A 23,558-nucleotide genomic window follows, 5' to 3' on the forward strand; every position below is an offset into this window, starting at 1 on the left:
AACTTGCCAGTTTGCATTAAATTTACCCTAATATTACAAAACAGAAAAACCTTAATCCTATACTCACAATAACCCTTCACACAGGCATATCCTTGGCACAAATGTGTGCAGACTTCCATCGTTACCAGCTGCTGCAGATTACCTTTGTTAAAAAAAAAATGACTAGACCTTTAGCTCCTGCAATGATCTGTAGACTCCCAAAGCTGCATATTTCCAGCCACTTTTGAGTTGCATGCTGTAGCAAAACAGTCAGCACTTCTCAATAGATATTGCTGCAGAGAAAGATTTTAATTCAGCAGAGACTCTTTCATGTGTTAGAAGAACCCCCTTTTTCCCCTAAGAATAAAACAGCTCAATATAGCCAGCCAGCCATACAACTTATTATACATCTATTATCTGATGGACATTCCTTAGTGACATGATACTTCTTACGTGTGAAGGATGGAGGAAGGGAACAATACCTACTTTGATGCCAATCATTTTAGAAGTTTCTGTAAAAACTTAAAATTTTATTCCCAAATGATTTGGTAGCAGATATAAGATCCATTCTGTCTGTGTGTCCCACTTCTCTCCAACACAATGTAGGTTATGAAGCTACTGCTGCTACTAACCCAACTACCATATCACAAATAACATATATTTATGTTTCTCAGGAGTAAATTTTTATTAGAAGTATAACTTATTAATATAATATACATCTCTGAACATACTTATTAAAAATTAAATATCCAGTCTGAATACAATACTATTTTTCTATTTTAAATGGAGAAAACAATTCTATTTAATAAATAAGGCATATCAATTCCACTTCTACTCACTGATTACACAGTCAGACTGCCTTCTGGTAAATGTTCTTCCTATGATACATGCCAGAATTCATGACATGTACTGGAAAAAACCTGAACCTTCCATAAAGTAAGTGTAAGAGGTGAAATAGCATTAGCCTCACCTGCCACAGGAATGAATTTTTCAAAAACCTTAAAAATGCAGCCCTAAAAGAAGGCTTAGAAAATGTTAAATTATCATTTAATTTAGTGCTTTTCAAAAATATTTGTTAGTTATAGTAATAATGAACACTAGTCTGTACACTTAGTCTAATTTAATTTCCTGCTGCTGTCAAGTCAGCATACCCAGAGTATCAAAGCTTGCATAAAAATATTAACCAACCATGTACCTTTTAGAATACTGGCAACTTTCTTCTGACAGGTCTCTATTCTTAAACTTTGACCCCCCCCAAAAAACAATTAAATTAAAATGGAAAAATGAAATTATTTTTCAAGTAAAACATAGTGATCTAGTCTACATATTTCATTGTAAAATTCTGCCTTGTGACAATCTCCAAGATGGATATGGAACAAGGCACAAATTCAGGGACTCTTAACTTAGCAAGGTGGGCTTGGCATTTTACCTTTATGTCAAAATCAAGACTGGGTTTTCAGTGCAACATCAGATGTGAATTCTCCCTCTGCAGCATTATCACATGCGTCATCAATTACTGCCATGCCTAAGTCTAGCATCATGCCAGCACATTAAGACAGAAGGTACTATATGCAGTGTTCACTGGACCAGAAGAACAGAAATAAGAAGGGAAGTGGGGAAGAAAGAAACCCTAGAGAAGAAATTAAAAAAAGGCAGACCGTGCAATACAAACCAGATCATGGCTGCTTAGCTAATATGGGCCAACTGCTGTGGAAGAAAAATGTCGAACACCCCAAGTTGTGTAAATTTCTGTAAATATCTAAACACACACACAAACATACACAACACCAACCTAATTAGGAACATAAATATATGTTGATCCTTTACTATGTTACAGTTTAAAAAATAAAAGTTAAAGTTAAAATATTTGTGCTCTCTAAATTGCCTTCTTATTTTCCTGAGAGAGGGGGAAGCCAGTTGCTTCATAAAAGGTCAGGGATGGAGGCCTTGCCTTGACTGCTATAAAGATTCCCTCTGATTTATTTTTTTCACTCAAGTTTTATCAATAACTCATTGAAACCCTTATTCAATATGTATACTTAAGCACAAATACTAAATGCTGACAATACTGACAAGTTTAGACACTTTTAACAACGGACTGTACTTTGAAAGTAATGGGTTTTTCAAACTGAAAACAATGTTCAAAAATTGAGAAGATTTTTTTGAAAATTAAGAGTCAGGAAAATAAATGTCTTTGTTCTATTACTTGGTATAACTAATCTCCAAAACTAAGCAGTGCAAAAACGTAGAAAGAATCAACTTTTGATAAAAACCAGACATCTTTTAAGCAACAAAAACCAAACTAACCATGTTTCACAAGAGTCTGGTAAATAAAATATATTATTCCTCAACTGTTTCTAATGAAGCATTTCACACATGATTGTGCTGCCTAAGAAAAGTGAAACTGTTAAAGGATCAAAATACATTTTATTCTTTTATTCAATTTATAAAAATATTAAACTTTAACTTGCTATCTTTAACAAAATATCAGTATGGGCCAAAGCGATATTTTTCCATCAAAATTCTAATTTGTCTCTGCACTTTTCTGGCTGATTTCCCAATATATTAAATATTAGATTACATCCCAAACTCCATTTGATTATTGTAGGGCATGCAAGTAAACAGCTCTAAACTGTACTGTCAATTACTATTAAGTTTAACATCATTCACATCAAATGTCACACGAACACTACCTAACTGGCTGTAATCCAAAATTAAGCATTGATCATCTTACCGATTCTATAGGCTTGTCAAGTGATGCTTGTTCAATTTCCAAGTGTCCTTCTTCATACTGATCAAAGTGATTACCCTGAAAAAAGAAGACTACAGTTATTTTTCCAAAGCAATAAACATCAACTTAGTAATAGCCTAATCAAACTAGGATTTTTTTAAAGGTTTCATTTATTTATTAATGCCACATGCTAAACACTTCACATAACTTGTCTCACAGAATGCTCACAAAAACCCAGTGAGATAGTACTGGTATTAACCCATTTTACAGATGAGCAGACTGTGACTCAGAGAACTGAAGTCACCTGTCCGAAGTCCCATAGCTAGGGGGTAGCAGGTGTGGTGTTTGCATTTAGGTCTATATGACTCTAGAGAAACTAGGGGTTATTTTTAACTTCATACCACAAATTCAAATTTTTAAATCCATAAAAATTATTTATTAGGAGTCTAGGTCTAGTAATCTGAACTCTTCTTCCGCTGATGAACATCAAAACTGCTAACTAAAACACTATCAACCATTTGGAACATGACTCTTTTTAGACTGACTATATTAGGAAGATCTCAGAGCCATAAAAACAAATGATCATGCTGAGTTTTACTTTTAATAAACAATCTTGTAATGAATTTTTAATGCTAAATAAGTCATAATAATGGAGGAATGCAAATAAAATCTTTATTATGATACTGTACAATGTTGATAACATTGTTTTTAACCAAAACTGTTAAAACATTCAGCTTGAAATGACCAGTTGCTACACCCCAGACTTCAAGGAACTCAAAAACACAATCTCTTAACAGTTTCTCAAATGCAACTATTCCTCAAAATAATCTGCCAAAAGAGATAATGACTGTAAAATGCCATATTTGATCATAATCAAGGAGGCTGTCCCTGCAACAAAAGTCAAAACAATTCAACTGTTTTGTACAGACAACTAGTAAGTTCTCTCTTATGGTTTTCCCTGATCTCCCTGCTTCCTTAGGAAAGGACAAGCTTATCATTTGGTTTTAAATCAGAAGATCAATTTTCTAGTTTCCTTTTGTTACAAAGTAGAAGGCATGAGGCCTTGGAGTCCTGAACTGACCTAAATCAAAAGGCTAAAAACTCAGGCTAGCCTAATTAATTCAGTGTATGGACTAACGTGAAAACCTGGACGTTAGCAAAAGTTACTTTGCTTTTCAAAGTAAAATTAAAATTCTAGTTAAACAAACAAACATTTATGGTGGTGAGATCAACATATAATTTGTTATACTGTATCATAAATATTAAGTTACTTGTTTCCCTCACCAGATTGTGAAGTCTTTAAGGACAAGAACAGAAGGGAAGGGAACTGAATCTTCTTTACCTCCTACGACTTAAATGCTTAATATGGTGGCTAACACATATACAATACATTAGGGAACAATTAGGGGCTGAAAGTGTGGGGTGACAAAAAAATTCTGGAACTAGAGAATAGTGACACTTGTACAATAATGTGAATATACTTAATGCCATTGAATTGCACACTTTAAAATGGTTAAATGGCAAATTTTGTTATCTTTATTTTACCACAATAAAATAAACAAATAAAATTGTGTGCTGTCTATCTGAAAGAAGAAAAAAATAACGGAATAGGAATCGGTTTTTCAAAGACAAAAAAACAAAACAAAAATGTAATGGGATTTGAAAGCAGGTACTCTGGGAACGAGGATAAGCAGCCATCAACAAATGCTAAAATAAAGAAAAACTAGCTATCAATCCTGAAAGTCTGTATTAAATCAATTTGAGTAGCCAAAATTTTGTCCATTGATCTTTTTAAGATAACACCTCTGTGCCGGTTTGAGTGTATTGTGTCCCCCAAATGCCATTATCTTTGTGGTCTTGTGTGGGGCAGAAGTTTTGGTGTTGGTTAGATTTGCTTGGAGTGTGCCCCACCCAGCTGTGGGAAATAATTTTGATGAGATGTTCCCATGGAGGCTTGGCCCCACCCATTCGGGGTGGGCCTTGATCGGTGGAGCTATATAAATGAGCTGACTCAAAGAGGAAAGAGAGTGCAGCTGGGAGTGATGTTTTGAAGAGAAGCAAGCTTGCTAGAGAGGAACGTCCTGGGAGAAAGCCGTTTTGAGGCCGGAGCTTTGGAGCAGATGCCAGCTGCCTTCCTAGCTAACAGAGGTTTTCCGGACGCCACTGGCCGTCCTCCGGTGAAGGTACCCGATTGCTGAGGTGTTACCTTGGATGCTTTGTGGCCTTAAGACTGTAACTGTGTAGTGAAATAAACCCCCGTTTTATAAAAGCCTATCCATCTCTGGTGTTTTGCATTCCGCAGCATTAGCAAACTAGAACAGAATTTTTGCGAGATCTAGAACAGATTTTGGTACCAGGAGTGGGGTGCTTTTGCTGCTGAAGTTTGCAAATACCAAACATGTTGGAACAGCTTTTTAAATGGATAATGGGGAGTTTCGGGAAGAGTTGTGAGAAGCTTGACAGAAAAGGCCAAAACTGCTTTAAAGAGACTGTTTATGGAAATATGGACTCTAAAGATACTTCTGATGAGGCCTTGAACAGAGATGATCAATGTGTTGTTGTAAACTGGAAGAAAGGTGATCCTTGTTTTAAAGTGGCAGAGAATTTGGCAAAATTGAGTCCTGGTGTCAGATGGAAGGAAGAATTTAAAAGTGACAAACTGGAATACTTAGCTGAGGAGATCTCCAGACTACCTGTGGAGGATATACCCTGGCTTCTCCTTGCAGCTTATAGTAAAATGCGAGCAGAGAGAGATAAACTTAGAACTGAACTCTTGGGTTCAAAGAAACCAGAAGCTGATGGCTTGGAAAATTATGAGCTTCCAGGGGGTGGAATCCCAGAAGCTACAGCCCAACGTGAGGATGTAACCAAGCATGAAACCCAGCCGCCATTTCAGTACAAGCCAAGATTGGAAAAGGAGTTAAGCAGAAAGGATTTGTGGAAAGTCCTATTGTCTGATGGCTTTGACCCCTGCGTGCTTCATGCAAAGCCAACAGAATTTTTGCGAGATCTTTATAGACAGAGCCATTGCCGGTCTGGACTGGAGGAGACAGACAAGGAAAAAATTAAAGGAAAAATCTCTTCAAAGACAGAGCCATGGAGGTTGAGGTCTGGAGTCAAGAGGTTTGGGGCTGGGAGAGTGGAGCAGCCCACATGCATGGAAAGGGTGAGTTTGCCCTGGAGGTCGAGGGCGGGCTTTCCGCCTCGATGCTCTGGAAGAGTTTTGCCACCTCAGGTCCCAAAGAGGGTGGAGCACATTTCCAGGGAATTGGGGAGAGCCTGGCTGCCACCACACTGTTCTGAAGGGGTTGAGCGTGTGACCCGGAGATGGAAGGGAATCCGGGAGCTGCCCCGATGTTTGAGGAGGGTGGGGCCGAGAAGGTGGTCTCCCCAATGTGTGGAAATGTTGGAGCACTCACCTAAGTGTTTGGAGAGGAACGGGCTGCAGAAAAGGCCCTTGGGAAGGGTTAGGCTCCCACTCCCTCAAGCCCCAAGGATGCAACATTGTTCTGTAAATGACTCTCGGACTTTGAAATCTAATGGACTTTGTCCTGTGGGTTTTAGGAACTGTTTTGCTCCTGTTAACCCTGTTTTCCTTACTGTTTCTCCTTATGGCAATGGAAATGTTTATCCTATGAATGTCTCTCCTTTGTATATTGGAAGCACATAACTTGTTCTAGGTTCACAGATCCACAGCTAGAGGGGAATTATGCCTTAGAACTGACCAAGCCTAAACTTATTTTGATGGGATTTTGTACTTAACTTTTGTTACTGAAATGATTTAAGTTTTTGTGATAAATGAATGTATTTTGTATTTGGAAAGATAATGCCATTTTGGGTTCCAGGGGGTGGAATGTGCCGGTTTGAGTGTATTGTGTCCCCCAAATGCCATTATCTTTGTGGTCTTGTGTGGGGCAGAAGTTTTGGTGTTGGTTAGATTTGCTTGGAGTGTGCCCCACCCAGCTGTGGGAAATAATTTTGATGAGATGTTCCCATGGAGGCTTGGCCCCACCCATTCGGGGTGGGCCTTGATCGGTGGAGCTATATAAATGAGCTGACTCAAAGAGGAAAGAGAGTGCAGCTGGGAGTGATGTTTTGAAGAGAAGCAAGCTTGCTAGAGAGGAACGTCCTGGGAGAAAGCCGTTTTGAGGCCGGAGCTTTGGAGCAGATGCCAGCTGCCTTCCTAGCTAACAGAGGTTTTCCGGACGCCACTGGCCGTCCTCCGGTGAAGGTACCCGATTGCTGAGGTGTTACCTTGGATGCTTTGTGGCCTTAAGACTGTAACTGTGTAGTGAAATAAACCCCCGTTTTATAAAAGCCTATCCATCTCTGGTGTTTTGCATTCCGCAGCATTAGCAAACTAGAACAGAATTTTTGCGAGATCTAGAACAACCTCCTTTTTGACTTCTTAATTTCTGTTGGAACATTTAAGGGTTTAGCAGTTAATTAAAAGGCATTAACTGCAAGTACTTCTAAATTTCTATATAATAAACATCCAAATACTTACATTAACCCAAACCACCTCACAATATTATAGAATACTAATGTACAACCAAATCTCATAATTCTCTTTTATTACACAGCACTACATGATTTAATGACAAAAGAAGAATCTCACCCTATCAACAAGTGTGTAAAGTAATTAAATCTTAGGATTTTTAACCTAGTTATTTAACCATGACAGTTTTAAAGATCTCTATCAAAGATGAAGTAATAAAAGCAGAAACAGATATATTATAGAACTACCAAGTAATTCTTCAAAAAAAGAAAATGAGCATTTTCTAAAAAGAACCATTCCAGTTCAGTCCCACTGAATGAAAAAATAATTGAAAAATTTCCAAAAACATATAAATGAATCATTAGTAAAACCTTCTTTTAATCTGTAGTCTTAACAAATCATTTTAGAAAATCATTCCATAGATTGCAAACTACTCTCAGCAAACACGAGGTTCCAAAAAAGATTCTTAAATTTCTAACCACAACTGGCTAATTAAGTTTTCAAATCACTCTGGATTTATCAGCTACAATACAAAATGAGAGTAATAATACATAGTTTGAGACTAGAAAAAGACTCAAACATATATGATTAATTGATTTTCAACAAAGGTGCAAAAGCAATTTGATAGAGAAATAACAGTTTTTACAATAAATGATGCTGGAAGTAGGTATCCATGTGCAAAAAACACACAAACGAAAACCCCTCAAACCAAATATTGCACCATAATTAAAAATTAACTCACAATGGATCACAGATCTAAATGTAAAACATAAAACAAAACTGCTAGAAGAAAATATAGGAAAAATCTTTGGATTTCTTAGAAACAATGACAAAGCATAATCCATAAAAGACAAAACTGATAACTGGACTAGGAGAAAATACTTACAAATCTCAAATCTGATAGAAGACTTGTATCCAGAATATATTTTAAAAAGTCTCAAAATACAATAAGAATACAACCAACCTAATTTTAAAAGTGATCAAAAGATTTGAACACTTCACCAAAGAAGATAGACAGCAAATAAACACATGAAAAATGCTCAACATCATTAGTCATTAAGGAAATGCAAATCAAAACCATGAGATATCACTATATCACACCTATTAGAATGGCTTAGAAAAAAATGATGACATTGCAGAACAATGGGAAAGCAAAATGGCACAGCCACTTTTGGAAATAGTTTGGCAGTTTCTTTTAAATTAAACATAAACTTACCATATAATCCAGCAATCCTGTTTTTCTGTTTCTAGGTATTTACCAAGTAAAAGAAAAACTCCATTAAAAAAAAAAAAAAAAAGAATCTATGTAAATGTTTGTAACAGCTTTATTTGTACAATGGAAACTACCTAAATGTCCCTCAACTGGAGAATGGATGAAAAAACTATGGTACACCCATACAATTCCACTCCGAGGTATATACCTAAAAGAACTGAAAGCACAGACTCAAATAGATACTTGTACACAAATGTTCATAGCAGTATTATTCACAAAGCCAAAAGGTAGAAACAACTCAAGTGTCGATTAATATAATTTGAATGGATAAACAAAACAATACGATATACATTTTTCTCAAGTGCTCATGGAACATTCTCCAGGATAGACCATACACTGGGAACAAATGGGTCTTAAATTTAAGACTGAAATTATACAAAGCACTTTCTCTGATCATAATGGAATGAAGCTGGAAATCAGTAACAACCGGAGAACCAGAAAATTCACAAATATATAAAGGTTAAACAACAAGCTCTTAAATAATCAGTGGGTCAAAGAAGAAACTGCAAGAGAAGTCAGTAAATATCTCACGACAAATGAAAACGAAAACACATCAAAACTTATGGGATACAGAGAAGGCAATGTTGAGAGGAAATTTATAGCCCTGCATTAAAAAGGAAGAAAGAGTTAAAACCAATGACCTAACTGAATAACTGGAGAAACTAGAGAAAGAACACCAAACTAATCTCAAAGCAAACAGAAGGAAAGAATAAGGATTAGAGCGGAAATAAATGAAATGAAGGAACCAATAAAATCAACAAACCCTTAGCTAGACTGACAAGACAATAAAAGATTCAAATAAATAAAATCAGAAGTGGGGGTGGGGGGCATTACAACTGACCCCTGAAGAAATAAAGATAAGAGGTTACTATGAACAACTGTACGCCAACAAGTTAGGACGAAATGGACAACTTCCTAGACACACACGAACAACTTAAAATGACGTGAGAAGAAACAGAAGACCTCAACAAACCAATCACAAGTAAAGAGACTGAATCATTGAATCAGTCATCAAAAACCTCCCAACAAAGAAAAGCCCAGTACCAGATGGTTTCACAGACAAATTTTAACAATCATTCCAACTCAAACTTCCAAAAAAATTGAAGAGAGAACACAACCTAACTCATTCTATGAAGCCAATATCGCCCTAAAACCAAAGCCTCATAAACATACCACAAGAAAAGAAAACTACAGACCAATCGCTCTAATGAATATAGACGCAAAAATCCTCAACAAAATACTTGCAAATCAAATCCAACAGCACATTAAAAATTACATACCATGGCCAAGTGGTTTTTATTCCAGGTATGCAAGGGTGATTCAACAAAAGAAAATCAATTAACATAATACATCACATTAACAAATTAAAAGGGAAAAACCACATGACCAACCTGATTGACACACAGAAAAGGCACGTGACAAAATTCAGCATCCTTTCTTGATAAAAGCACTTTGAAAGGTAGGAATTGAAGGAAATTTCCTCAACATGATAAAGGACATATATGAAAAATCTGCAGCTAACAACATACTCAATAGTGAGAGACTGAAAGCTTTCCATCTAAGATCGAGAACAAGACAAGGATGCCCACTATCACCACTGTTATTCAACACTGTTCTAGAAGTTCTGACCAGAGCAATTAGGCAAGAAAATGAAATAAAAGGCTTCCAAATTGGAAAGGAAGATGTAAACTTTCACTATTTGCAGATGACATGATCCTATATTTAGAAAATCCTGAGGGGGGGTGGAGCTAACAACAAGTTCAGCAAAGTGGCGGGATACAAGACCAATACACAAAAATCAGTGGAGTTTCTATACACTAGTAATGTGCCATCCGAGGAGGTAATCAAGAAAAAATTCCATTTACAATAGCAACTAAAAGAATCAAATATCTAGGAATAAACTTAACCAAGGATGTAAAGGACCTGTACACAGAAAACTACAAAACACTGCTAAAAGAAATCAAAGACCTAAATAAATTTTAGGAAAAACATCTGTGTTCATGAATTGAAAGGCTAAATGTCATTAAGATATCAATTCTACCCAAACTGATCTACAGATTCAATGCAATACCAATCAAAATTCCAACAGCCTACTTAGCAGAAATGGAAAAGCTAACTAAATTATCAACTTTATTTGGAAGGGTAAGGGGACTTGAGTAGCCAAAAACATCTTGGAAAAGAAGAATGAAGTGGGAGGATTCACATTTCCTGACTGTAAAGCATATCATAAAGCCACAGCGGTCAAAACAACATGGTATTGGCAAAAAAGACAGAAATATCAATCAATGGAATCAAACTGAGGGTTCAGAAACAGACCCTCAGACCTACAGCCAATTGATTTTTGACAAGGCTCCCAAATCCACTCAACTGGAACAGAACAGTCTCTTTAACAAAGGTGTTGTAGAACTGGACATTCATATTCAAAAGAATAAAAGAGGACCTCTAACTCACACCTTATACAAAAATTAACTCAAAATGGATCAAAGACCTAAATATAAGAACCAGAACTATAAAACTCCTAGAAGAAAATGTAGGGAAGAATATTCAAGATCCAGTCATAGGTGTAATTGCTTAGCCTTAACACCCAAAGCACAAGCAACAAAAGAAAATATAGATAAATGGGACCTCCTCAAATTGAATACTTCTGAGCTTCAAAGGACTGTCAAAAGGCTGAAAAAGCAGCTGACTCAATGGAAGAAAATATTTGGAAGCCATATACATGATAAGGATTTGATATCCAGAAATCCTACAACTCAACAATAAAGACAGAAATCCAATTTTAGAAATGGGCAAAAGACATGAATAGACATTTTTCCAAAGAGGAAATACAAACGACTAAAAAGTACATGAAAAGATGCTCAGCTTCTTCACTAGCTATTAAGGAAATACAAATCAAAACCACAATGAGAATGATACTTCACACCTACTAGAATGGCCGCCATTAAACAAAGTGTTGGAGAGGATGTGGAGAAACAGGAACACTTATTCACTGCTGGTGGGAGTGTAAAATGGTACAGCAGCTGAGGAGGACAATTTGGCAGTTCCTCAGGAAGCTAAGTATAGAGTTGCCTTATGAACTGGCAATCCCACTACTCAGTATATAACCAGAAGATGTGAAAGCAGACATTTGCACACTGATGTTCACAGTGGCATTATTCACACTGCCAAAAGACGGAAACAACCCAAGTGTCCATCAACAGATGAATGGATAAACAAAATGTGGTGTATACATATGATGGAATATTATTCAGTAGTAAGAAGGAATGACATCCTAAAGCACACAACAACATGGAAGAACCCTGAGGACATTACGTTAAGTATTGTAAGTCAGACACAAAAGGACAAATATTCTATGATCTCACTAATGTAAACTAACCATAATAAAGTCATAGGCATAAAATCTAGAATATAGGTTACCAGGATATACAATGAGGCTAGAGAATGGGAAGTGGTTGCTTAACTAGTGCAGAATTTTTAACTAGGTCAAACTTAAACATTTGGAAATGGATAATAACGGTAGCACACTATCACAGAGTATAATTAACAGTGCTGAATTGTGGGTGACTGTGGTGGAAAGGGGAAGTTTAGAGTCATGTCACCAGAAGGAAAGCTGGAGGTTTAAACAAGAGAATGTATAACACAGTGAATCTTGTGGTGGACAATGATAGTGATTAACTACAAATATTAAAAAGTTCTTTGATGAACTAGAACACATGACACTATCACAAGGAGTTAATAATAGAGGAGCATATGGGAAAAAATGTACCTATTGAAAACTATGGACTACAATTAACAGTAATATACTAATATTCTTTCATCAATAGTAACAAATGTACCACACTAATACTAGGGGAAAACAACGGGGAAATAAGGAGTATGGGACGTTTTGGGTTTTCCTTTTTATTTTCATTTCTTTTTCTGGATTAATGAAAATGTTCTAAAACTGATCATGATGATGAATGCCCAACTATGTGATGATACCGTGAGCCACTGATTGCATACTTCAGACGGACTGTATGGTCTGTGAATCTCTTTCTCTCTCTATATATATATATATATTTATCACTATATATATATATGTATATGTATGTGTGTGTGTGTGTGTGTGTGTATTACAATATAAATATATGTGGCCTGTCTAAGCCAACTCAGCAGGTAACTCACTGCCCTCCTCTCCCCGTTGTGTGGGACATGACCTCCGGGGACGAACCTGGACCCAGCATCATAGGATTGAGAACATCTTCTTGAAAAAAGGGGGAAGTGGAATGAAACAAAATAAAGTTTCAGTGCCTGAAATATTTCAAATGGAGTCGAGGTCACTGGTGGGCATTCTTATGCACTATATAGATTTTAGTGAATTGGATTAGCTAGAAGTAAATACCTGAAACTATCAAATTCCAACCTCGTGGCCTTGACTCTTGAAGATGATCATATAACTACATAGCTTACATAGTTATGTAATATGTGATAGCGAAAACCTTGTGGATCACTCCCTTTACCCAGTGTATGGATGGATGAGTAGAAACATGGGGACACGGACTAAATGAAGACAGGGATAGGATGGGGGGAATGATTTCGGTGTTCTTTTCTACTTTTGTTTTTTACTCTTATTTTTATTCTTTCTGGTGTAAAGAAAATGTTCAAAAATGGATTGGGGTGATGAAGGCAAAACTATATGATGGGAGATCAGGGGCAAGATGGCGGCATAGAAAGGAGTGGAAGCTAAGTAGTCCCCCTGGAACAACTACAAAAAACCAGAAACAACTAGTAAATAATCCAGAATAACTGCGGGGGGACAAACGAGACCGTCCACTCATCATACACCAACCTGAATTGGGAGGAATGCCCGAGAACACAGCATAAAATCTGTAAGTAAAACCTACGGATCCAAGTCACGAGACCCCCTCCCCCATAGCCTGAGCTGCAAAGCCTCTGTGGTGCCAGAGAGAAGCTCTCTCCCAGCAAGCAAATATAGCTCAGCTGAGCTCCAACTGAGGTTTTAAGTAGCAAGTGTGAACTGCTCACTACAAATACGAATCCCCAAAAAACAGAGAGGCTTTGGGTGATGACTGACCTTCGAGAGCCAGAGGGTCGCCTTGGACTGGGTCTCAAGGGGACTATCTGTTTCTTTTTCGGCTCAGTGGAGAAAGCCCCAGTCATTTTCAGTTTCCAGGGCTGTGACTCAGAGAAGGGTGGAGACAGCACAAGCAGAGAGAGAGACCATTCAAATGCTAATGACTTCCTTCTAAGGGGCCTATCTTCTCTAAGAGGAAAGGGGTGGGGCCCTTTCCATTCAGAACCAGATCCCAGAGCCTGGAGGAACATGGCCATACCTCCTCATACTAGTCAAGAATTATAGGCTAACAGGCATCACCTGCTGGGCAGAAAAGCACAGTGACCCGAGGCATCAAAGGGTGGAACAATTTTTTAAGACACACCCTCAGGGAAACCAGATACTGAATATTTCTTCCCTCTGGGACCTGAGCCTGTTCTGGTCTGGGAAAACCTGATTTGGATAACCAAGGAAACCATGCCTAGACAACAGAAAATTACAACCTACACTAAGAAAAACAAAGTTATGGCCCAGTCAAAGGAATAAACGTACACTTCAACTGAGATACAGGAATTTAAACAACTAATGCTAAATCAATTCAAAAAGTTCAGAGAAGATATTGCAAAAGAGGTAGAGGCTGTAAAGGAAACACTGGGCATATATAAGGCAGAAATAGAAAGTTCAAAAAAACAACTAGTAGACTCTATGGAAATGAAAGGCACAACACAAGAGATGAAAGACACAATGGAAACATACAACAGCAGATCTCAAGAGGCAGAAGACACTCAGGAACTGGAGAACAAAACACCTGAAAGCCTACAAGCAAAGGAGCAGATGGAGAAAAGAATGAAAACATATGAGCAACGTCTCCGGGAACTCAAGGATGAAACAAAGTACAATAATGTACGTATCATTGGTGTCCCAGAAGAAGAGAAGGGAAAAGGGGAAGAAGCAATAATAGAGGAAATAATTGATGAAAATTTCCCATCTCTTATGAAAGACATAAAATTACAGATCCAAGAAGCGCAGCGTACTCCAAACAGAAGAGATCTGAATAGGCCTACGCCAAGACACTTAATAATCAGATTATCAAATGTCAAAGACAAAGAGAGAATCCTGAAAGCAGCAAGAGAAAAGCGATCCATTACATACAAAGGAAGCTTAATAAGACTATGTGCGGATCTCTCAGCAGAAACCATGGAGGCAAGAAGGAAGTGGTGTGATACATTTAAGATACTGAAAGAGAAAAACCGCTAACCAAGAATCCTATACCCAGCAAAGCTGTCCTTCAAATATGAGGGAGAGCTCAAAACATTTTCAGACAAACAGACAATGAGAGACTTTGTGAACAAGACACCCGCCCTAAAGGAAATACTAAAGGGAGCACTACAGGGTGATAGAAGACAGGAGTGCGTGGTTTGGAACAGAATTTTGGGAGATGGTAGCACAACAATGTAAGTACACTGAACAAAGGTAACTATGAATATCGATGAGAGAGGAAGGTGGGGAGCATGTGAGACACCAGAAGAAAGGAGGAAAGATAAAGACTGGGACTGTGTAACTTGGTGAAATCTAGAGTATTCAACAATTGTGATAAAATGTACAAATATGTTCTTTTACGAGGGAGAACAAGCAAATGTCAACCTTGCAAGGTGTTAAAAATGGGGAGGCATTGGGGGAGGGATGCAATCAGCATAAACTAGAGACTGTAACTAACAGAATCATTGTATTATGCTTCCTTTAATGTAACAAAGGTGATATACCAAGGTGAATGCAGGTAAGAGGGGGGGACAGGAGAGGCATGTTAGACACTTGACATTGGTGGTATTGTCTGATTCTTTATTCTACTTTGATTTAAGGTTATTTTTCCTTTTACTGCTTCCTAGCTGTCATTTTTTTTTTCTCTTTCTTTTGCCTCTCTACCTTCTTTGACTTTCCCTCCTGCCTTGTAGAAGAAATTTAGATGCCCTTATATAGGTAGTGGTGAAGGTGGTGAACACATAAATGTAAGACCATGCAGAAAACCATCGATTATTTACTTGGGATGGAATGTATGGGGTGTGAACAAAACCATATTTAAAAAAAATGGGTTGATGACAAAACCTCGCAGGCAATATACTGAGTGAAGTAAGCCAGACACATTAGGACAACTATTGCAGGGTCTCACTGATAGGAACTAATTATAATATGTAAACTCATAAACATGAAATATAAGGTACCAAGATATAGGACGAGGCTTAAGAATGGGGAGTGGTTGCTTAGTATGAGCAGAATGTTCAATTAGGATGAACTTAAATGTTTGGAAATGAATAGGGGTGTTGGTAGCAAGATGGGAGAATAACTAACAGCGCCGAATGGTGTGTGAATGAGGTGGAAAGGGGAAGCTCAGAGTCATATATGTCACCAGAAGGAAAGCTGGAGGTCAAAGATGGGAATGTATAAAACTGAATCCTATGGTGGGCAATGTCCATGATCAACTGTACAAATACTAGAAATCGCTTCCATGAACCAGAACAAATGTATGACAATACAATTAGAAGTTAATAATAGAGGGGCATATAGGGAAGAACTATATACCTATTACAAACTATATACTACAGTTAGTAGTATTTCAACATTTTTGCATAAACAGTAACAAATGTACTACATCAATACTACGAGTCAACAATTGAGGGAGGTTGGTTAGAGATAGGGGAGGATTAGAGTTTCCTTTTCTTTTTTTCTTTTTTCATCTTTCACTTCATTTCTTGTCTGGAGTAATGAAAAGTTTCTAAAAATTGAGCAAAAATTAAGTGTGATGGATGCACAGCTGTATGAGGGTACCCAGGGGCAAGTGATTATACACTTTGGATCTTTGGATAATTGTATGGTATCTGAACAATCTCAATAAAAATGAAAAAAAAAATTGAACAAAAATTAAGTGTGGTGATGGATGCACAGCTGTATGAGGGTACCCAGGGGCAAGTGATTGTATACTTTGGATCTTTGGATAATTGTATGGTATCTGAACAATCTTAATAAAAATGAAAAAAAAAACAAAAAACACCTATATGATGGTATTGTAAACAGTTGATTGTACACCATGGATGATTGTATCGTATGTGAATATATCTCAATAAAACTGAATTTTTTAAAAAATTGCATTAAAAAATGGTTAAAATGGTAAATTTTATGTCATGTATATGTTACCACAATAAAAAAAATACAGTATATATGGCACTTATGATAGACAAATATTTATTAAGTTAGACCCAAAATTAATGTGACAATTATTGATAAGTGGAAGTTAATTAATATTAACCGTAATTCTTCTCTTTAAAAGATTTTGGATATTGTCACAGCCAAGAGGAGCCTAAGGAAACATGGCAACTAAATGTAATGTGGTATCATCAATGGGAAACTGGAACAGAAGGACATTAGGTGAAAACTAAGGAAATATGAAGAAGGTATGGACTTTAGTTAATAATACTGTATCAGTATTGCTTCAATAATTGTAACAAATACACCATACTAATGTAAGCCCTTAATAACAAGGGAAAGTGGCTATGGGTAATATGAGGTATTTGGGAACTTTCAGTACTACCTTAACAGTTTTTCTGTAAAGCTCAAACTATTTCAAAATAAAAGGTTTGTTTTTCTTTTAAAGTTTTTGGATTAATACCACTACAAACACACACACCCCATATATTAGTATAGCTTCTTTAGCTTTATAAAATACCTTCAGAAACATTATCCTAACAAGCTTGACAGATACTCAGTGCAGGATCTGGTCATCAGTTGAATTCAGGGAAATTTTTATCATCCCTATTTTACAAACAAGAAAGCTGATACTTAAAAGAGGTTAAATGATTTGCTGAAGTTCACAAACTGACAAAGGCTCTTGATTCTTAGACCCATATTCCCATCATGGTATTACACTATACAAGGCCCAGAGATTAAAAATATTAGTGTCTACCTCTATAAGTCTAAAACAGTATTGTACACAGAAAACAGAGCTGGTAAAAACCTTCTAGTTATCATAAAAGAAAAGGAAAGACTGAGGAACTGTTCAAGATTAGAAAAAAGAGAGCTAACTAAAGGTAATCAATGTGGAATCCTGGATGGATGAGAAAAAGAACATTAGTGGAAAAACTGTTAAAATTCAAATAAGGTCTATAGTCTAGTTAATCACATTGTACAAATGTTAATTTCCTGATTATACTTATTGTACAGATATTGTACTACGGAAGCTTGGTGAGTGGTATAACAGAACTCTTTGTACTATTTTTGCAATTATTCTATAAATCTAAAATTACCTTAAAATAAAAACAAAAAAAAACTTCTGGTTATGGAATAATCTCCAAGACTATTGTTAAGAGAAAAAAAAATTGAAATACTGGGCCGGTATGGTGAAGAAGGGATATGCACATGTATATATAATATGTACCCGAAAAAAACCACATGTAATTGCAAAGTTGTTGTCTTTGAGGTTAATTAAGTGGTTTGCTTTTCATTCTGAATCCCTTTGTGCGTTCTGAAAACAAAAGAAAGGAAAATAAGGTTGTGATTTCAAATGCCCAGGGTGCAAACTAGGAAAGTAGTAGTAATGATGATGATAATAAGAAGTACTTTATTTCTTGCCACCCTCCTACAGACTTTTTTTAAGTCATTCTGATATCTTAGACTTCAGATCCTTCTTCCCCAAAACTAGATACATAGCATCTGATTATCTGAAGGCCTTAACAGGATTTGAGAGATATTTTTTGCTTTCTTCTGCTTCCAAAACTCCATTCACATACCTCAAATCCCAGTAGAGCTAGATATTCATATAATGTATCATCCAAATCAGGGCACTTTTGAGAGTAAAAAGGTATGCTACTAGTAACAATGCCAAAATATTTGGTCATCCTAGTGAAAATTCACAGATCTGTGTGTTAAGGTTAAGTTCATGTGTCAACTTGGCTAGATTATGGTGTCCAGTCGTCTGGTCAAGCAAGCACTGGCCTGATTGTTACTATGAGGATATTTTGTGGATTTAAATCATCAGTAAATTGATTGTATCTATGGCTGATTACATCTACAATCAACTAGGGAGACTGCCTTCAATAATGAGAGAAATCTCATCTTAACAGTCGGAAGGACGAATTTCCATCTCTCCTTCAGCCAGTGAGCTTCTCCTGGAGAATTCACTGAAAATCTTCATCGTTAATTACCAGCTTGGAGGCTGCCCTACTAAATTCGGACTTGCCCATCCCCATAGTCACATGAGCCAATTTCTAAAATAAATCTCATAATATTTACATATCTCCTGTCAGTTCTGTTTCCCTGGAGAACTGACTAATACACTATGTTAGAGCATTCCTGAAATTTAGTTTTAAGACTTTCTGAATACCCTGCTTTCAGAGTTGAGATACAGCTATCCATTTATGCTAATCAGAATTTTAAGTTCAAAAGGATCAGACTAGAAGCAATTTCACTTTAAAACAAACAAAAAAAGGGTTAACACATATCTACATACACCCAGCTGACCTTCCTTCAATTGCTTCCTCTCCCAAAAAAGTTTCAACTTGTGGCAAATAAAGCCTGGCTAACCAGCATGTCATTAAAATACACAGAAGTTCTAGTTACTTACAGGTCAAGAATTCTAAAGCTTCCAAACATGGGGAAATGTGACAACATTTCTATTACAAATTTTAGTTGTGGCGATCATTTAAATATAGAGATAAGGACTGCCCTAAATTTATCCAAATAAGTGGAATCTTGTTATTTGCTAACTGGTGCTGATTTTAGCAGCCACACAGTCCCATAGCTGTACCCTTTCCAGTAATTAACTATATGGTAATCAGTAAAGGGAAATTAGTGCTGGAGAAGAGGGAATTATCAAGACTATTTTTCGAAGATCACAACCAAAAGCTCATAATCTCAAACAGCAAAATACTGAGACTCTCAAGAGCTGATTTCAATCTCTTCCCTCCTCTTATGACTATGAAAATGTAATTTCTTAAAAAAAATTAATTTAAAATAAAACTCATTGGATATCATTTGATCCACTGTTTCTGATGAATAGTCAAATCAATTATTAACACGTGGAATACCCAGAGCAAAGTTTTAATTCCTGTCTAACATGTCCCATCTAGATCAGGTCTAAGCCAAGTTCAAGGTAGTTTTATCTTTAGCAGTATATTGTACCACCGATATTAGCCTTACCTCTCAGCACCTGACTCTGGTTTTTAAGCTCCATATTGCAGACATTTCTGTTTCTCCCTGCTCTAGATCTCCCCAACCAAAATTTATGTTTGTACTGTACGTACATTATTCCCTTAGAGAACGCCTAAAGTCATTAAGTGGATATAGTGATTGTAGCCCTACCCCACCAATCAAGTAACATATTTATTTATAATTTGGACTTTCTAAGTTCAAAATTTATAATGATGCTGAGTTCATTTTCCATGGATAAAATAAAGTATGTACAGCAGATAAAACCACACAGTATAGTTTCATATTCCACTATGAACAAAGCCAGTCCTCCTATGTCACCAAAGAACTGAGACTTCATCTCTATCCCCCTCTCTCCTACACATTCCAAATAAATTAATTCTAGTATTAGTCTAAACAATGGAATTTAGAAATAAAATGTGTCAGAAGGAAAATTCCATTCCAAAAAGAAATGGACAAAAGGATAAAATCAACTCAAGTGTCCAGCAACAGATGAATGGATAAACAAAATGTGATATATCCATACAACGAACTATCATTGAGCCATAAAAAGAAATGATGTTCTCATATGTGCTACAGCATGTATGAACTGTGAAAACATTATGTTGAGTGAAATAAACCAGATACAAAAGGACAAAGATTGTATGATTCCACTTTTATGAAATATATCGAATAAGCAAATTTAGAGAGAAAGAAAGAAAATTAGAGGTTATCAGAGGCTGAAAGGAGGAGGAAATTTTGCTTAATGGGTAGAGTTTCTGTTTGGGGTGATGAAGAAGTTTTGGTAATGGATGGGGGTGATGGTAGCACAACATTTGGATGTAAGTAAATACCAATGAATTGTACAATTAAAAATAATTAAATAGTGGGAAATTGTTTTATAAATGTTACCACAATAAAAATTAAAAATAAAAAACATAAGAAACTGCTAGGATGACGATAATCAAAAAGACATAATAAAAAAGTGTTGGCAAGAAATTGGAAACTTCATACATTGTTGGTGGAAATATAAAATGGTGCAAAAATGCTTTGCAAAACAGTCTGGCAGCTCCACAAAATGTTACACAGAGTGATCCATATAACCCAACAATTCCACTCCTAGATATATATACACCTAAGAAAATGAAAACATACATCCACATAAAAACTTATATATGAATGATCATAGCAGCATTGCTTATAATAACCAAAAACTGGAAACCACTATCAACTGATGAGTGGATAAAGAAATTTTGGTATATCTTTACAATGGAATATTATTCAGCAATAAAAAAGAATGAAGTACTGACAGATGCCACAATGAGGACGAACCTAGAAAATATTATGCTAATTTAAAGCAGCCAGACACAAAAGGACAAATACTGTATGGCTGTATTTATATGAAATATTCAGAATAGGTAAATCCATAGAAACACAAAGTAGATTAGTAGTTGTCAGGGGCTGGGGGAGAGGGGGAATGGAGAGTGACTGCCAATGAGTATGAGGTTTCATTTTTGCAAGATGAAAATATTCTGCTATTAGATAGTGCTGATGGTTGTAGAACTCTGTAAATATACTAAAACCATTAAATTATTCACATTAGAAGGGTGAAATTTTATGGTATGTGATTTGTACATCAATAAAGATGTTTCTGAAAAGGCCAAAAAAAAAAGGGAAATGGATATCCTCAGGATTACTGATGTCATTTCATTTATATACTTAATCAAAATATATTTCAATTTAGAGAGTGGACAGAAATACCATTGTGGTCAATACCTAATAAACTCCAATTCTTCACTATTGTTTCCAGAATCAGTCTGATATACAACATATTACTGTATAAACCAAAGCTCTCTGAAATCAGAGATACGTCAAATTAAATCATTACTCTATCATTTGCCAGCTGTACAACCTTGGGCAAATTACCTCTCTTTAAACCTATTTCCCAGATGTAAAATCCGGATGATTACACTATAGTATTCCCACATAGGTTGTGAGATATAAAGAGGTTCTAAGTAATGAATCATTACTTTAAAGCACTGTTGAAACCACTCAATAACCCAAAGGAATAAACTTCACTTATCAAATAAATTTAATTCAGTGTAGGAAAGATAACTGGCTGGCAATCTCAGTAAATAACCAAAAACTTGAAAAAACATTACACTGGGTCAAAGGTATGAGCATATCACACATGCTTCTAAAAATACATTACACCTGTTTGGCATATCAAATTTTCTGGATAATCTGACTAGGGCAAGAAAAGGTTGATTTCCAAAAAAAAAGGAACTACATTGAAAAATCAGTAACTTTCTAAAACTCCATAGAAGAAATCAACCTTTTTCAGAAATACACACAAAATGCAGCAAACAACCCTTGGAGCATCCAGAAAGGTAAGCATTCAGATCATAGTTAATTCCTCCGGGATCCGTAGTAATGGCATGTTATTTCTTTTACCATTGGCTGCTGTGACAGTTTGAAGCTGCATATACCCCAGAAAAGATCACATTCTTAAAGCTAATCCATTTCTGTGGATGTGGACCCACTGTGAGTAGAATCTTGAGTTGTGACACAATCCACCTCATCCATGGTAGGTCTTAATCCATTTACAGGAGACTTTTTTAAGAGGATAAAAGAGAGAACACACAGAAAAAAGCTGCAGAGAAGCTAAGAGAGAAAAGTCAGAGAAGCTGAGAGAAGAAGCAGCAGCCAGAGCTGAAAGCAAGGAAACCTGGGAGAGAAGGACCAGCAGACCTCAGCCATGTACCTTGCCATGTAACAGAGGAGCCCCCATCACCATCACCAGCAGCCTTTCTTCAGGGATAAAGCAACAATCACCTGCTGAGCCTTGATATGGACATTTTCACAGCCTCAGAACTGCAAACTTGTACGTTAATAAATCCCCATTGTTAAAAGTCAGTCCATTAACAGCTAGAAGTAAATACCTGAAACTATCAAACTCCAACTCAGTAGACTTCACTCTTGAAGATGACTGTATAACAATGTAGCTTACAAGGAGTGACAGTGTGATTGTGAAAACCTTGTGGACTGCACTCCCTCTATCCAGTGTATAGATGGATGAGTAGAAAAATGGGGACAAAAACTAAATGAAAAATAGGGTGGGATGGGGGGTGATTTGGGTGCTCTTTTTTCTTTTATTCTTATGCTTTCTGGTGTAAGGAAAATGTTCAAAAATAGACTGCAGTGATGAATGCACAACTACATGACGGTACTATAAACAGGTGATTGTACACCACGGATGACTGTATGATATGTGAATATATCTCAATAAAGCTGAATTTAATTAAAAAAAATAAAAGGAAAAAAAAAGCCAGTCCATTTCTGGTATATTGCATTTCAGCAACTTTAGCAAACTAAAACAACTGCAATGCTAGATCACTGTCTATTCAGATGCTTTGACAAAATTTCTGCACTTTAGTCCACAGATGAACAAAGTATATGTCCAATGTGTCACATAAAAGGAAACACAATTAAAAGGTGATTGCTGCAATTATTTACAAGTTCTAATAAAATGAGATTGTAACTATCTATATAACACAACCTTCATACTTGAAATATCCCCCAATTCGCTTTATAGGATATCACAGAAACTAATAAATCAACCTAGACAATCCATAGCACAGCAGAAAGTAGACATTTTCCTCAGACTCTACCAAGCCTCTTCTTCCCATACACCTGGCTTTACTATTAATTCAAAATCTGAGCAATGTCTAGGTACCAGACCCTGATTCAACACAAGAAAAATGAATAAAATAAGAGAGACCTGCATTCAAGGAGCTCTAAATCCAGTGAGATGGGATAAATTATAAAAAAGAAGTATACAGTAGGAAAG

At 36.4% G+C, this 23,558-nt stretch overlaps 1 protein-coding gene across 4 annotated transcripts in view; it reads right to left on the reverse strand.

The window, feature by feature from the left end:
* The window catches only part of GPATCH8 (G-patch domain containing 8), a 124,075-nt gene that overhangs the window by 89,416 nt on the left and 11,101 nt on the right, over positions 1-23,558 (reverse strand). For 2 of the 4 annotated variants that reach the window (XM_037808226.1, XM_037808225.1), the window contains exon 1: positions 2,714-2,794. Coding sequence is in view for 1 of the 4 variants with exons in the window: in XM_037808224.1 (XP_037664152.1) it covers positions 2,714-2,788 (75 nt within the window). In the remaining 3 variants the exon portion in view is untranslated. Of the gene's footprint in view, positions 1-2,713; positions 2,795-23,558 lie in introns of those variants that run through there. The other 2 variants (XM_037808224.1, XM_037808227.1) reach the window with 2 other exon arrangements.

Source organism: Choloepus didactylus, chromosome 18 (genome assembly GCF_015220235.1).
Source record: "Choloepus didactylus isolate mChoDid1 chromosome 18, mChoDid1.pri, whole genome shotgun sequence".
Classification (NCBI taxonomy): Eukaryota; Metazoa; Chordata; class Mammalia; order Pilosa; family Megalonychidae; genus Choloepus; species Choloepus didactylus.